Source organism: Silene latifolia, chromosome 7 (assembly GCF_048544455.1).
Source record: "Silene latifolia isolate original U9 population chromosome 7, ASM4854445v1, whole genome shotgun sequence".
In the NCBI taxonomy this organism is placed as follows: Eukaryota; Viridiplantae; Streptophyta; class Magnoliopsida; order Caryophyllales; family Caryophyllaceae; genus Silene; species Silene latifolia.
In genome coordinates this window covers 6,843,061-6,860,078 of record NC_133532.1, presented here as the reverse complement: position 1 = coordinate 6,860,078, position 17,018 = coordinate 6,843,061, and the positions used below count along the sequence as shown (strand labels likewise).

At 36.4% G+C, this 17,018-nt stretch overlaps 3 protein-coding genes across 3 annotated transcripts; 2 read left to right on the top strand and 1 right to left on the bottom strand.

The window, feature by feature from the left end:
* Positions 1-4,045: 4,045 nt before the first annotated feature.
* LOC141589642 (copper transporter 6-like) lies at positions 4,046-4,537 on the top strand. The gene has a single exon (XM_074410276.1). It carries the CDS (start codon positions 4,046-4,048, stop codon positions 4,535-4,537), a length of 492 nt encoding a protein of 163 aa, XP_074266377.1.
* A 1,931-nt stretch (positions 4,538-6,468) lies between these two features.
* LOC141589641 (copper transporter 6-like) lies at positions 6,469-6,966 on the top strand. Its single transcript, XM_074410274.1, has one exon. The coding sequence runs from the start codon at positions 6,469-6,471 to the stop codon at positions 6,964-6,966; it is 498 nt and encodes a 165-aa protein (XP_074266375.1).
* A 1,031-nt stretch (positions 6,967-7,997) lies between these two features.
* LOC141591549 (uncharacterized) lies at positions 7,998-14,198 on the bottom strand. The gene is made up of 12 exons (XM_074411927.1): positions 14,080-14,198; positions 13,690-13,830; positions 13,272-13,598; positions 12,227-12,322; positions 12,082-12,138; positions 11,954-11,974; positions 11,802-11,861; positions 9,418-9,585; positions 9,142-9,322; positions 8,941-9,045; positions 8,547-8,663; positions 7,998-8,464 (listed from the first exon to the last, which is right to left on the bottom strand). The coding sequence occupies exons 1-12, from the start codon at positions 14,107-14,109 to the stop codon at positions 8,355-8,357; spliced, it is 1,413 nt and encodes a 470-aa protein (XP_074268028.1). The 5' UTR covers positions 14,110-14,198; the 3' UTR covers positions 7,998-8,354.
* Between the last annotated feature and the right edge of the window lie 2,820 nt (positions 14,199-17,018).

Here is a 17,018-nt window from a genome sequence, read left to right as displayed (position 1 = left end):
CTACTTATTTTCATTGTCTGTGTCTTAGCTACGTTTGTAGGGTTTCGAACGGGGATGCCCACCGTCTCGCTAGGCGGGCATTACAAGCTGTGTAGGAACCTTCCTTGCCACTTGCCAAAAAAAAAAAACAGATCAGCTCAAAGCCTCAAACTCGTGCTATGCTCACCTCGACTCGTTATCACCCATAATGCTTCCTCTTTACACCGGGTTACTTATATGTTCTTTCATGGTAGTAGTTATTCCAACACCACCTCAACAAATGTTTATACTAACCTTCTAAGTAAACAGGTGTAATTAAATTACACGTGAAAAATTTAACACTGACCTAACCGTATATTCGTATACATTTTTTTTAACCACTAGATTAACTCTTCAATAATTAATTTAGCCATATTAAGGCCGGTGCACATGATTTTTGTGCAATCAACATTTTCCTTACTATAAACGACTTTATGTTAGAGGATCCAATAATATTTCATGATGAGAAATCAAATACTTTTTGACTGATTGGTAACAAAAGATATGGTTCAACAGTTTGTTCTTTTAAAAAGTTGGATGACTGTAATCCATTAAACTTTAAAACAATGTTATTAAAGTAGAAATTTACAATAAGGGTAAAAATTAATGGGCAAAAGCTTAAAGTTTAAAATACAATCTTTTTAGCTTTGAATATTTTTGGTACATTTTTTTTTTGGCTTTTGCTTTGGGTTTGAGTGGGATATACTTGGAACAATATATAAAAAAAGATGCACCATTGTTTCTCCAATCAATGATTTATTCACGTGTTTGTGCATTGCCGAATCTCCCACTTTATCATTCCTTTGTTTCATTTGATAATAGCAATACTTTTAAATGCACTAATTACCTTTGAGTTCTGTATTGTAAAGTACCAGTTATTCGATCTAATTATTGACGTAGGGATACATATATTTCAGACGACATTTCACCTTGCCCTAGGGGCTTAATTCCGTTTAACCGCTTCCCTAGGAAGACGGGATCAGTCATGCCCCCGAATTTTTCAAAGCCCTTTCTAATACTACGAAATTATCGTAAAACGAATTCCTTAAATGGCTAAATTAAGTGAAATTAGAAGGGTCTCAGGTTCAAATCCTTTCAAAAACAAGTTTGTGGGAGTTATTATGATCTAAGATTTATATCTTATTAGACTTCGAGTTTGTCATCCCAGTAAAAATAGTGATTAACCTAATATACTCGGAGATTTACCCAATTCAGTGCATATCTAAAATAACGGTTGCGAGTTTACTTGTCAATCATGAACAAAAAACAAGGGTAGGTATTTTGTCAAATTGCATGTAGCATGGGTATGGTCATGTGATATACATTGTACACATTGTCTTATAGTGAAATTTGAGCAACACAAGTCGAATGATTCCTTAATGTAAAAATTGATTTTGTTGGTGAAAAATGAAGGGTAAAAAATTGAAAGATACTACTATCAGATAACAGATAGTTACAGACTGATAAAAAACAGTTAAACAATGCGTTTGGTCAGAGTACATTTTCATTTCATTTATTTACGCAAGAGTTTTTGGTATACCTAGTTCTACGTACGTTTATAGCCTAGGCTTATTACATTTTCACGTTTTAAGGCTTATAATGGTGACCTCATAGGGTCTTATATGGTCCATAGTCCAAAGGAGTTAATGAAGAATCTTTTAGAGTATTTTTATTTGAGGGGTGCTACCAACTTTCTCTTTTCGACCTTCTCTTCAACCTTTTCCCTTCGCTCTCTCACAATTAATATATATCGGGTGGGGTCACAAGACAAGTAGAAGAAGCAAAATAAACGATATTTTAATCGGTTGTGAGAGGAGAAGGTAGAAGAGAAGGTTGAAAGGAGAATGTAGATATTATTTCTCTTTTTATTTAGGAATTTGGGATATTAATTTTGTAAATGGACCACCTTATTGATTTTGTTTGACAATTTTGAGTGATAATGTTGTTAGAGTGAATTGATCTAACAACTTGAGTTCGAGATATGTCGAATTTATAATTGATTTGTGATGAAATCAAAGTCTTTCTAACAACAGTGGTCCGGCCCGAGCTGCTGCTAAGTGGGTTGGGCTCAAGCTGGACGAAACCAACCCAGCACTGACCCGACCCAGTATAGCCCAGTCCACCACCCATGCCGTAGTTGGACTGTTGGCCCCCAGCCCGCCCGACCCAGCCCAATGCACACCTCTAGCTAGAGTTGACAAGTCCGACCCGACCCGAGCAAACACGACCCTATAAAATCCGAGAATATTACAACCCAAAACTGACCCGAAATGACCCGAATTGACTCAAAAGTGGAGGCTGACCCGATATGTCCCAAACCCGTTATGATCCGACCCGACCTAACCCAACCCAACTTACCCGATTGCCACCTCTAGGACTTGTATAGTAGTTGTTGATACACATTTTACTGCTACAGCCCAGTTATATGGATCAAATGCGTATAATTTTGGGCCAGGCTTGCGACTAGCCCATAAGGTCCGGAACAGATTGTTTGTGACGTGTTTGTAAAACGGGCCAAAACCGATAATAGCGTTGACAATGAAAAAACCTGTCAATGTTCTGCAACAGCAATATTCATGCCTTCTTTGAGATCTTGTTAGTCAACTCTATCCATCTTCATAAATAATAATTCTCCAACTATTATATTAATAAATGATGATATATACATCCTTAAAATAATTATAAAAACTCCTTATATGTTGACCCATTCACAAATTTGTGTTTATTTATATTGTTAATTTGGAGTATACTTTACTTAGAGGCTCTTGATGAGACGGTCTTATTTGCAATATTTGTCGAGTACTTATTAATGGATAAACTTCTCTCAAGTTTAGTTTTTTCGTTAAGTATCTGGACTCACGCACTAAATCTCTAAAGCCCTCACCGCTAATTTAAGAAGTAGTGCATTTGTCGGAGTCATTTGTTTACCTTTGATTTTAATACAAAACATAGGGAGAGGGGAGATGATCACTTGTGGAGTTGTGGTGGTTGTTAACAAGTGACCATAATGCTTATGGATGATTAAATTGACAATAGAAAAACATTCCTAATATAGAAATGTAAACAAATAAATAAGACACTCCAAAATAGAGTAGAAAAACAAATAATCGGGACAAATGGAGTAATAGCGTAGCCAAATGGGTTTGGTGTGGTGGTTGCTCACCTCATCCCTTAACCATGAGGCCACGGGTTCGATCTCTGACCATGAGAATGGAGCAAACTCTTTAGCCAGCCGTTTATCTCTTCGTGACCGAGAGCACCCACGACGAGAGGATTATACACTATTAACGGTGGACACCCTCCTTTAGACCAAAATAAAATAAAATGGAGTAATACCGTGTCACTAAATAAATGCTTTATACCAAAGAAGTACCGGTCTTAATTGAGTGATTATGATAAAAGTATAGTGGACAATAGGTCCTAAGTTCGAAATCCCCTACCCTTGATATTAGAACGCCTTTACGGAATAAATACCTTATGTCCTATTACATTCAAACTCCAGATGTATTAACTTAGTTAGTAAAGCCACAAGAGATGATGCTCATAAGTCATAACCTGAATTCAAATTCCATCAACATTAAAATCGACTTTGTGACTCTTTACGCCAAAATACATCTAATTAGGGTGCACATAGTTGCATGTCAAACCTCCATGGCCGGACAATTTGTTGACATTTTGCAAAATAATTCTACTAATAATTTATTGCTGACAATTTCTTTCTAAAATAGGTCACCTAGCATTTAATACACCTCCATGAAGTATATGATCATTAAAACTGTACTATCACAATTCACAAAATGTGTAGTACAACATTTTTCCACAAATACAACCTCCATAATAAATTAATTTTCATAAATTCCTTGTACTACATACATTTATCCAATTATAAATAATATATATACACCCTCATTATATTTCCACAATAAACACATCCAAAATAAAAAGAACCATATCAATTGTTCGATAATCGATACGGAGTTGATATTATCGTATTCATTAGAATCGCGACATTTGTCAAAAATATCGTATGGATGGAATGATGGATCATGGCAATGGCCACGGCATGGCTTCACCACCATCACCATCATCTATGGGCATGCAACCTAAACATAGTATGATGATGATGCACATGAGTTTTTATTGGGGACATGAAGCGGAAATCTTGTTTACGGGCTGGCCGGGCAGTAGTACGGGCATGTACGTGCTTTCACTTTTCGTCGTGTTCCTACTCGCTTTTTTAGTCGAGTGGATTTCACGCACTAGGGTGGTTAATCGGGTGACGGACAATAAAGTTGTTGCGGGGGTGTTATTGACTGTTCTTCATGCGATACGCATGTGTCTCGCGTATTTTGTTATGTTGGCTGTTATGTCGTTTAATGTGGGTGTTTTTATTGTCGCGGTGGTGGGTCACGCGCTAGGGTTTTTGGTGTTTACGTCTGGGGCTTTTGGGTCGGGTTTGGATCAGGAGGAGGAGGACCGGGGTTATAAACCCTCGGTTCTTCCTCCTTTGACTTGTTAATTAATTCGTGTTGAATGAGTTACAAGTAAGGGTGAATGATTTGAATTTGCGATCCCAGTTGTTCATGTATTGTTATTGATTGCAATATTCTTTTTTTTTTTTTTTTTTTTTGGTAACGAGGAATCTGCAACCGCTGCCTTTAACGCGCATTGGATAAACCCTCGAGTGTACGCGATAGCCTACAATCTCCCCTCTTGAAATTTCAATCAAGTTTGTACGAGTCCGGTTCGGTCCATTTATTTCAAGGTTATCGTCACCATACAATATTGTAGATGGTGTAGTGTTCTATTTCTATCTGGTTGATTGATTGATTGATTGATTACGAGTTAAAGTAGTATTCCGTTGCACACAAAATATATGTGAATTTTACCTAAATATAAATTACGCTAATAAAAAAACTCTCGATTTTCCATTCAATTTGCGTGATTTCAAAATTTGAGTCCATTATTGGTGATCAATTAGACAAACGCTAATCTTGTTGTTTTTGTTAGTAACTCTAGCTAATAGCTACCTATATTCATATTGTCCCGTTTAGCTACTTAGAGTTATAGGCCTGTTCTTTTGACTAATTAAATTTACGTCAAAAGGTTTCGGTCTAAATTAAATTAGGGTTTTATCGGGTCATCTCAATAGCTTACACCATACTACTTACACACTCATTGTATTGAACTTGAATATGATGATCACTTGTTTTGTAATCGTTGGTTATTAACCCGTCAACAAATGATTAATAGTTTCTACAATTAATTCGTAGTTTTTACTAAAACCCGAAAGAAAAGTTTTCACAAAACCGTCTCTTATTTGTAAAGGATTTGTTCGTCTCTGTGTGTTTATTTGTGACGGTGTTTAGGACTTAGGAGTATACTACCGTACCTACATGCTCTAGGAGATCGAGACGATCTCATTTTCCAGTATCGATTAGTCGATTACATTAAATTCTCCTGAATTAAGATTTTATTTTTTCGTAAGTGTTACGGATAAAACCCGCCACCACTAATTTAAGAGATAAAAACGCTTATCAGTAATCATCAAATGCCTTATAATAATCTAATATATTCACGTATTCGCGGTTCAGTTAGAAGTTAAAACCATATTACTTGTATTAAGGTGCACATATTGCATGCCAAACTTCCATGGCCGTATATTGTGGACATTTTGCACATAAACTCTATGGCTGCTAATTTAACGCCCACAATTTTCGTCTACGCAAATTCTTATTTCAGACGGGCTATTTTTCGTCTGAAATAACACGGGACCAAATATAGCCTTTTTATGATAAAATGTTACTATTTTTAGATAAAATGTTACCATTATTTTCAGGGTAAAACGTGACAACTTTAGTTCAGAACCATCATTAAATGGTAACATTCTATAAAACAATGGTGACATTTGGTCCGTCTTATTTCAGACCGTCTATAAGACTTATTGTTTCATGCAACCTAAAAATTAAATAGTTAGTTTCCCTCAAGACGGAGTTATTTAAAACGTGTCAAGTATATATTAGTACTATATTACTTAGATTTAAAATTTTATTAACACTAGATATTTATTTTTCTTTTTTCTTTATCTATATATACAAGTGATTCATTTTAACTATAAAACGAATATCTCCGTGCTTAAGAATTTGTAAACGTTAAAAACAAACCAACAAACTTATCAACAGAATTGTATTATCCCTAAACGTGTAGTACAATTTCACAAATTACAACCTAGTCGTAGTACATTTATTTATTTTTTCAAGTACAAATAAAACTAATAGTAATTAATTTCCATAAATTTCTTGTACTACATTTATATAATTATATATCATATATATATACACCCATCTTAATCTTCTTGTCAAACACTTCAAATCAAAATATAAAAAAACGATCACATTTTTTTTATAATATCGTATTCATTAGAATCGCGACATTTGTCAAAAATATCAAATGGATGGAATGATGGATCATGGCAATGGTCACGGCATGGCGGCTTCGCCACCATCGTCGTCATCATCATCAATGGGCATGCCACGTAAACATAGGATGATGATGCACATGAGTTTTTATTGGGGAAATGAAGCGGAAATCTTGTTTACGGGTTGGCCGGGCAGTAGTACGGGCATGTACGTGCTATCACTATTTTTCGTGTTCCTACTCGCGTTTTTAGTCGAGTGGATCTCACGCACTAGGGTGGTTAATCGGGTGACGGACAATAACGTTGTTGCGGGAGTGTTATTGACTGTTCTTCATGCGATACGCATGGGTCTCGCGTATTTTGTTATGTTGGCTGTTATGTCGTTTAATGTAGGGATTTTTATTGTTGCGGTGGTGGGTCACGCGCTAGGGTTTTTGGCGTTTACATCTGGGGTTTTTGGGTCGGGTTTGGATCAGGAGGAGGAGGGTCGTGGTTATAAATCCAAAGTTCTTCCTCCTATGTCTTGTTGATTTATCGTCTTGAATAAGTTACAAGGTTAAAGGAATTTAGTTTGCGAACCGAGTTGTTGATTGAGAAATTACATTCAAGATGGGTCCACAATGTCACCATACCAAATTGTAGGTTGTCTAGTTTTCTATTTCTATTTGGTTGATTGATTCGGAGATTAAAATTTGTAAGGAAGTATTTGGTTACAGTATTTTCGTTCATAAAATATATGTGAATTTTCCCTAAATATTGAATTGGCGATGTAGGGTGTTATTCTATTGAAGTTATCAAATATAGGTGCTGTTTGGCCCGACTTTTAGAAGTGTTTTTTTCACTAAATAAGTACAAACTAGGCCAAACAATCAATTTTGAATAAGCTAAAACAACTTCTTTTAAGCACAAAAGCCAATTTTGAGAGCCACAAGTAGAAGCACCAATTTGGTGCTTCCAGCTTTTACTTTTATTTATCTTAAAGATTTTTAATACATAAATGACAAATTGTATGCGGTAAACATGTCAAAAAAGAATAAAATTAATACTTATTCATTCATATTTTTTCATTCTCTACAAATCGAGACCCATCTTGATATACTTTCAACAAAAATTTTCATTTTTCACCCGTTTATGTAAAAAGTTTTGTTGAGAAATCATTTTTTTGTAATATGTTAGGCCAAACACCAACAATTTTATCGAGAAGTAACTCATTAAAAAGCTCATTTCTAAAAGCAAAAACAGTTTTTTGAAAGCAAGTCCAAACATGCCCATAATAATGCTAATAAAGCAAGTCACGAGCTTACGCGATTCAAAAATTTATTTTCAAGTTCATTAATGATCAATCCATTAACAATTTAAACAACTACGAACCTGTTTGAGGAACGCTTTGATTTCCGTTCTTTTGAATTGCTCCATTACCTTTCCGTTTCAAAGGTTCTAGTCTAAATTAGGGCTTTATCGGGACATTTCAACTACTTATACCTTAGTAATGGTTAAGATGAAGGTATATAGTGAATAATAGGCCTTGGGTTTGAATTCTTGTTACAACAAATTCTTGTGCCAGAAGTTAGTTTACTATAAAACCAATTTCGAATCCGGTCGTTTACAAGTAAGATCTTTTATGGGACTTAAAATTAATTTTACAGTCGACAAGTTCGGAACTTAAGTAGCGAGTTAAGTTATAAGCGTATATATATACTTAAAAACGATCTAATCCATTAGAGTACATTATTGATAACAACAATACACACGAAAGCTCCTTCGAATATTTAATAAGACATATTTTATCATAAATCTATTATAATTTCGACAAATCTCGAACTCCATGTCACCTTATGATTTGCTATTCTCCGAATCCTCACCTTATGATTTGCTATTCTCCGAATCCTCTTTATCAAGCATATCATCCCTTGAATTATCAAATATTATACCGTTCCCTTGTGTCTTGGATGATAGCGTCAACAACGCGACAAGGCCTCACAGTTACAGTATGTTTGGGCTCAATTTCATTCTCCATTTCCTCACAAGCTACGTATGCAAAACAATAAAAATTATCACAAGGCTTTCTTAAATTATGGAAAAGCAGCATCTAGAATCGAAAGTTGCATACCTTTCTCGAATAATTCGAAATCTAGATATAAATTAGTTATCCCCTGCCCATCAAAGCCAATATCTTTCGAGTGAATGACGGCAAAAATAAAGTGCAAAAGTTTGGCACACTTGTCCCCTGTAGACGAAAGATAACATGGATTATTTTATGGGAATAATCCAACATATACCTCATCTTCATTCTCATATTAAAAACAACACAACAAATTCCAAAACCCAAAATTCAGAAAATACAAATACTCATTAACCGAGTTTATGGGTCATGGTGTTTTAGATCGGAAATAGCGGAAAAGTATTGGGAACTTTTGGTTTATGAAATGAGACGGATTTCAATTTACTGAGGTGCTTAAATATGGTAAGGTGGATGGCTTAAACAATGAAGGCAGGGAACATACCTGACATAACGGCCAACTTTGCCGCAGCCATATAAATATGGTAAGGTGGATGGCTTTCATCTGGGGTGTCAAGCTGTACGGATCTCCTGATTTGAAGAGGGAGTGCTGTGTGTACAAAACGAAATTACTAAATGGAAAAATATCGAACAAACTAAGGGTCAAGCTAGTTGGCCAATTGTATAAGAGCATTAGTATTCTTACCATATCCCAATTTATAGAAGGCCCAAATTAGATGGCTCCGGCCAATAAACCGATTCCCTGCAGCTATACGACGAAGCTCAGCAACTTCGACTATTTCAATTATTACACAAGACGTCTCATGATGCACAGGCTGGCATATGTCAAGCAAAGGCTGCACCACATTCAACAGCTTTTGCTTCAACTGTAATACAAGAATAGAACATATCATCTAAAAGAGTTTAAAGAGGTATATGGTTTTTGCAGTGGTGCATCACACTTATTAGCAAGAAGACATACCCTGATCTTAGCGGTATTCAGCAGTTGATGGAGCAACGAGTAGAGAGGTTCATGGAAGCATATAGGCAATTTGTTTCTATCATCCATAATTTTACTCAGGATATTTAACTCAACATCGAAAGCGTTTCCTCTGAGAAACGTCATCATCCAATGTGTATATTCATCAGGCTGTACAAGAAGAGAATTTACAAAGTGTTAGCAAAATAATAATAATAATTTGTTGGGTTAATTCATTGAATAATCCAAACTATAGGCCGTCTTCCCATAATAATCCAAACTTTATTTTAACTCACAATAAACCATACTACTACCTCCCCCTTCTCGTAACAATCTGACTAATTGGCTACCTGTTTAGCCAATTAACGTACCTTTATTTTTTATTTTTGTTTTTTTTAGTTAACACACTCCCTCTCCCTTAATTATTTACCTTCCACTCCCACTTACTCAAACGTCAAACCATCGGCCACAATCAACCACTAACGGCACCACCAACATCCTCACCAATCACACGATTTCATGCTGCTTACCATGGATGGTAGAGCAAAAGCGAATTACCTGTAAGATCGAGAGTCCGTACTAGTTTCTTGGTTACACAAGTTATTTACCATCATTTTCTTCCACGCTAAGTTGACCCCATAAACCAAAAAAACCGTATCAATTGAGTTCATCAAAGCAATACAAATCTGCAACTACTATTCTCGCTTCAATTTTCTTATAATTATCATCTGGGTTCCTGCTAAATTTTACCATTATGCACAAGATTCATGTACTGTGCTTGACTTGGTAGTATTTGCCCAGAAAAATTTACCCCAAAAAATCATGGATGATGGATTTGATAATATTTGATGATGAATATTATAGCTGTGATGTTGAAGCAGGAGGAGGGTTAATTAGACATAATAAATCCATTAAAGTTGAGACATTGTATGTACCAGTAGCCAGTAAGCAATTGGTAAAGATTTGAGAAAAAAATATGAGTACTTCTTTTGAGAATTATTCAGAAATTGTATGTAGGAGTAGGTAAAGATTTGAGAAAAAAATAAGGGGGTGTTTGGTTCGGGGGAATAAGGAAAGGGAAAGAGAATAAAAATGGTTGATTCCTTTTGTTGTTGTTTGTTTGTCACATAGAAAAGGTAACCCATACCCCCTACCTCCAAAACCATTCTTATTCATACTCATCCCCCCGGGTAAGCCCATAACCCCATAACCCCTTCTTCCTCCTACTCCCTATTTCCACCACTCCCACCAACACCCACCACACCCTCCCACACCGTCAACCACTGCCACCTACATCCTACACCCACCACACCGACACAACCGCCACCAGCGACGCCGCCTGTCCACGCTACCCCATATCCTCAACCACTAAACACTACACCAACACCTTCAATAACTCTCCCACCCCACCAACCACCACCAACACCTTCCTCGGCCACACCACTGCAACCGCCCGACGCCGGCCACACCATATCTGGTGTTTTAAAGGGAGGGGGAGGGGTTTTCGAAGGGTTGTGGTGGATTTTTTAGAATGAATAAGGTGTTTGGGGTCGGGATTGTGGTGTTTATTGAGCGCGTGAGGCGCGGTGAGGAGGTTCGCCGTGGGGTACCGTGAGGAAGATCACCGACGCCGCTACTTGTGGTGGTGCCGGTGTAGCTAATGGTGGTAGGTGGTGGGTAATGGTGGTGGATGTTGGCTTTTAGGTTAATAATTCCCTTTCCCTCTAATTGTCAACCAAACACACTGGGTCAAGATATTGCGTTTTTTTTTTTTTTTGCATCTTTAGTTTTAGCTTCAGTATTAGTGTTTAGACTTTAGAGTCGATGGTGCGTTGGCTAGGGTGACGTGCGTAGGAGTGGCGGTGAGGGTGAGGGTGATGGCGCTGCAAGAGGCAATGAAAAACAAAAGGGGGGGTGGGAGATTCGATGATGGTGCACATGGAGTGTGATTATTCGATGATGACGGCGCGGAAAAGGGGCTGAGGGTGGTGGTTCGATGGTGGCAGAGGCTCTGCCGTATGGGTGACAGTGGTGGTGGTCATGTTAGGGTAGGGATGATGTACGGTGGATTGTGATGGCGAAATGGGTGAGGAATTATGGTGGTGGTTGTAGTTTTGTGGGGGAAGCAGTATAGACGGGTGGGAGAAGCTATTTTGATACAACAGGTCATCCTAACTTGATGTAGCGGGTCAAGATTAAGTTAGTGTGTTTTGAGAAGAGAGTGTTAAAAGTTGAGTTTGTTTTAGGTTAAAACATAGTTCGGATTATTTTGAGAAGATGGGTATTAGTATGGATTATTCATATGAAGTAATCCTAATTTGTTTTAATGAACACTTAATCATCTAGTCATGATAAATAACTGATCCATAATGATAAAAGAATTCTACCTTTAACGGAGGTTGTTCCAAGTCTTTGACTACCTCGGCAATGTCCTTATAAAGTTTATCCTACATACACAAAAGTAAACAAATAAAAAATTTAAACATAGTCATTAAAGATGAATACAAGGTACAAAACAGAAGGGTAACAACAGCATTACCTTATCCTTTTCCGCAACAACCTAGAGAGTAAAAAGAAGAATTCATAAGCAAAGATAATACATTTGTATTCTTTTAAATACAAATGATAGGAGAAGAAAGAAGAACAAAATATTTCACAAACACATACCGGAAAAATGGGTAAGAAAAGACTTTTTTGTCTAGAACGTGTGGAGAAGGGGTAGTCCTGTACGAAATAACATTAACCGGTTAGATAGACTCCATATTAAATCATGAATCGAACAACATAAAGTGGCAAAATTGAAGAGACTTACAAAGAGCATGTCAGCAATAAATTCCTCCGTAACCAAGTGGTAGTTGTTTGTCGATGTTAGTTCGACAACTAATGCCCACTGCATCAAGAGGGCGGCCTTGCATTCAAGAAATGACATCATATCAGGTACCGGATTCATAATTCGGTCGATTCACTTTCGTAAAATTCTAATTCGCGATTCGCTCAATTTAGCGAATTCAATTCGCTGACTAATTCTATTACTATATAATTTGATAATTCGTCGAATCCGATTCGTCTTTAGCAATCATAATTCGCTAATTCGAATCGATTCACCTAATGTATAAAATGAATAAAATAAAAATAAAAATTAATTTTAGAAAAATATTATTTTAGAATTTTAAAAACCGACTGGTCTCAAACAAATTGTATTGTGAAAATTTTTGAACTTTAAATTTGATTGTATTTAGTTTTAAAAATGATGTAACTAATAAATTTCTCGTAATGAGCAATTCTCAATTCACATTCACATAATTAAAAAAATGTATAGCTGTATTTGAATTTTTAAACAAAAAAGCTCCATTAGGAACTCAAAAAACACAATTTCCGAGGAGGAACTCATGGACAAAACACTTATTAAAATATCGGGGAAGAATATCTAAAGGCCATAGAGAAATTAAAAAGCACTCTTCTTCGACAAAACCAAAAATATCTACTGCTTCTTCATTTCTTCATCAATGGCGAACTCATCTCCCTCCTTGAACCTCCATCATCACCCTCCATCACAAATTCACAATTATCCTTTTACATCATCAAAGCTAAAGAAAAATCATACTCTAGGTCCGAAATCAAAATCAAACTAAAGCTAAATCTACAATAGTGAATCAGGTATTGCATATACTTTATTTTTTTCTTATTTTTTTTGGTTTTTAGCAAAATCATATAATTCGCTCATCTGAGCGAATTAAAAACGAATTGGAACGAATTAAGAGGAAAGCGAATTGTGAATTAATTCGCAATTCGGAGGGGTCGAGCGAATTAGTTAACCTTGCATCATATAAAAAAGATTATATAAAAAAAAGTAAAACCTCTTCTCGAAGTTTGGCCCAGAGCTGATCTAACTCGTATTGCAAGTCAGGACAACGACCCATCCTATATAACTCATCCCGGGGATGAAGAAAATAAACGAGATGAGCGGCTGATTCGATCATGGCGGTATAGAGATGTTTCAAATCTTTACGGTTCCATGTATATGTCATCGAGCGCGTATCTTTCCAGATTAATTCAGTCACAACCTCTTTCGTTAGTGATTTAATAAGTTGTTCTTCAACATACTCAGCCTCGTCTTCTAGTGGAGGTGGAAGATGCAAGTTGCCCAGAATGTCCATAAGCAAATGATCACATGGATGATCACGCTATTAATTAACAAGTAGATAATCAATAATAAAAAACAATTAATTATCTGATGTTTAACAATTCAAAAAAAGAAGGGGGGATTGGACTGACCTTGAAATAGGCAGGAATAGAATAGGGAATATACCGACTACGCAGATAGTGAAGAAATGGCTGACCGTAAAATTGTTCATAAAGCGGATCAAACTTTTCATCATCTTCACTCCCTATAAACGGCTTTTCTGTGTATACAGTCTGAAACATAGCCCCAATTATCAAACTTACCAATCATCAAATTTGGCTGCTCTGATTGTTTAAATTAGGGTTAATGAAATAAAGGGTTTTCTATCTATGCGGTTTAATAACACCAATCGATGAAGAATTAAGCGCTTTTCTATGTATGTATAAATTTTCATCTGAAAACTAACCCCAATTATCAAACTTACCAATCATAAATTAGGGTTGTTTTTTCAGATTATCTAAGAGTAATATCATAGTACATACCTGTGGTTGCGTCGTCGTCTGTAATTCCATCTTTTTCCACTAATTTTTTTTTTTTTTTTTTTTTTTTGAGATTGATTTACTTTAAGTTCACCTAAACCTTACCCTTCGTTCTCCCTTATACTCTGTCGATATTTATGTTTTAAGTTTTGTTTTATACATATTTGATTTTGGAGTAAAGGGTAAGATTGGGGACCCAACTTTGGGTTTTTTTTCCAACAAGGACCCGAGCGTTTATATTTTATAGTTTAGGGACTCATTTCACTCCGTCAAGCAATTTAGTTTTTGCCGTTATCAAAATATGTGCTAGCTTGTCAAAAGATAACACAAACAACCAATTCCCTAAATTCATCATGTAATATCGTACATATCTTAGAAGTTATATGCCTTTCTCGTAAGAAAAATCGATTTCATGTATGTATAAATTTTCATCAAACAGCTTCCGTGCAGACCCCATATCACACACTTTAGCATACATATCCACCATCGACGTCGAGACAAACAAATCCGAACAAAACCCACTTCTAATTAACCGACTATGCAACTGTTTCCCTTCCCATTTGTAAAACTCATGAATCAATGGAGCCATTGATCACCCAATATATCATCCATGCCCATGCCACGTAAACATAAGATGATGATGATGATGCACATGAGTTTTTATTGGGGAAATGAAGCGGAAATCTTGTTTACGGGTTGGCCGGGCAGTAGTACGGGCATGTACGTGTGCTATCGCTTTTCTTCGTGTTCCTACTCGCTTTTTTAGTCGAGTGGATCTCACCTACTAGGGTGGTTAATCGGGTGACGGACAATAAAGTTGTTGCGGGGGTGTTATTGACGGTTCTTCATGCTATACGCATGTGTCTCGCGTATTTTGTTATGTTGGTTGTTATGTCGTTTAATGTGGGTGTTTTTATCGTTGCGGTGGCGGGTCACGCACTAGGGTTTTTGGCGTTTACATCTGGTGTTTTTGGGTCGGGTTTGGATCAGGAGGAGGAGGGTCGTGGTTATAAATCCAACGTTCTTCCTCCTATGTCTTGTTAATTTATCGTCTTGAATAAGTTACAAGGTTAAAGGAATTCAGTTTGCGAAACGAGTTTGTTGATGCAAAGCGTCTTGCTTGTGACGGGCTAATCCCGTCACAAGCTGAAGACCTCTCACAAAAAGGGAGAGGGGACAAGGTGGGGCACCTCCCATGTGCTTCCCCACTCACCTCTCAAGGGTCATTTGTGAGAGAAAATGGTATCCGTCACAATCGTCCGTCTTCAATGAGATTTGTTGTTGTTGATGGGGAAATTACATTCAAGATCTTAGAAGACGGGTCCATTAATAATAAGGTTATATTGTAGGTGGTCTAGTTTTCTCTTTATTTTTGCTTGATTGATTCGGAGATCAAAATTTTTAAGGAATTATTCTGTTATAGTATTTCCGTTCATAAAATATAGGAAAAATTAATGGGAATAATCCAACCTATTAGCCGTATTTCACTGTTAATCCACATTATGTTTAATCCCACAATAAACCCAAGTATTGACCCACTTGTAATTGCCTAAACTTGGTCTAATTTTCACTTGTTGTTTCCGGTAAAACAACAAGTGGGGCCCAGATTCTTTCTTCTTCTTATATCTTCTTCTTCTTCAACGGTCCTTACTTCTTCTTCTTATTCTTCTTCTTTTTTTTTTTCTACTCCTGTGTTCTTCTTCTTTAATTCTTCTTCTTTATTTCTTCTATTTCACTCTTTTCAAATGAATTGTGGATCCTCCTCAAATTCATGGTCTTCTAATTGCTCAACCGAGGTGAGATGCCATCACAATTTGAAGGCAGTCATACGCACTGTAAGCAAGGGAGCAAATGCAGGAAGGATGTTCTATGGATGTCCCTTATGGCCAGTAAGTGAAATAATTTGATTTAAAAACTAATTTGATTTTGAAAACCCTAATTTAATGTAAACCCTAAATCGATTTAAGAAACTAATTTGATTTTGGTTCATGGATTATTGTAGCATAATAAATGCGGATTTTTTGCATTGATGAAGGAGGTGTCATCAGATGGTAGTCATTTTCATCAAAACTGTCTTGAAGAAGAACTGAAGAAAATGAAGATGAAGAAGGATAAATTGAAGAATAAGTGTTACAATTGAAAATTGAAGTAAAAAAGCATAGTAGGGGGGAGAAGAGTGCTCTGATAGGATTAGTCTTATCTTGGTGTTTTTTTGCAATATGTTGGATGCTCAATATGTAAAAAAACGCAGTGTAACAAAAGGCTTCCAAGCTTAGATTCTTAATGAAATGCTTCTTATTTTTCAGAAATTTCCATTGCATAAGTTTCCAAAAGCATTCAAATTGTCACAATTCATCTTACTATTACATAAATAAGTTCAAAATGAACCAAAGTTTCCAAAAGCATTCAAATTAGGTTACATTACAATCAAGCTTCATGAGTTTGCCATTACATAAACAGGTTCAAAATGACATCAACTGTCAAAATACAACTACAACCAGCCTTGATTATCAAAATACTAGATTTCTTCATTCATTTTGGTTGACAGAAGCTTGTGTTGATGGGTAGCTTGTTGTTGCCTCTTGTTGGTGAATAGAACGCATGTTCCTAGGAGGCTGTAAATGGGCGCATATCAGTAAACATCAAAGCTCATGCAGTCAAATCCTACATTTGTAAATTAACAGATTGAGTTTAAAATCAACTCACATCGATAAAAGTGTTTCCTTGATTATCAAATAGGATGCCAAATCCTTGTGGTACCTGCAACAAACAATCAAAACATAGCAATTATCATCATATTTTCATTAAATATGCGAAATCAACTACTGTTTTTTCAATAAACTAACTTACCCTTCCTCTGCCACCCAGACCACCTCTGCCACCTCTGCCACCTCTGCCACCCCTTCCACTTGTGTCACCTCTGCCACCCCTTCCACCTCTGC

Excerpts from the sequence above, each read along its gene's own strand:
- LOC141589642 (XM_074410276.1), top strand. The coding sequence starts at position 4,046 with ATGGATGGAATGATGGATCATGGCAATGGCCACGGCATGGCTTCACCA.
- LOC141589641 (XM_074410274.1), top strand. The coding sequence starts at position 6,469 with ATGGATGGAATGATGGATCATGGCAATGGTCACGGCATGGCGGCTTCG.
- LOC141591549 (XM_074411927.1), bottom strand. The coding sequence starts at position 14,109 with ATGGAATTACAGACGACGACGCAACCACAG. Across the intron at positions 13,599-13,689 it reads CTATTCCTGCCTATTTCAAG|CGTGATCATCCATGTGATCA; the intron begins GTCAGTCCAATC and ends GTTAATTAATAG. Across the intron at positions 9,586-11,801 it reads TGGAACAACCTCCGTTAAAG|CCTGATGAATATACACATTG; the intron begins GTAGAATTCTTT and ends CTTCTTGTACAG.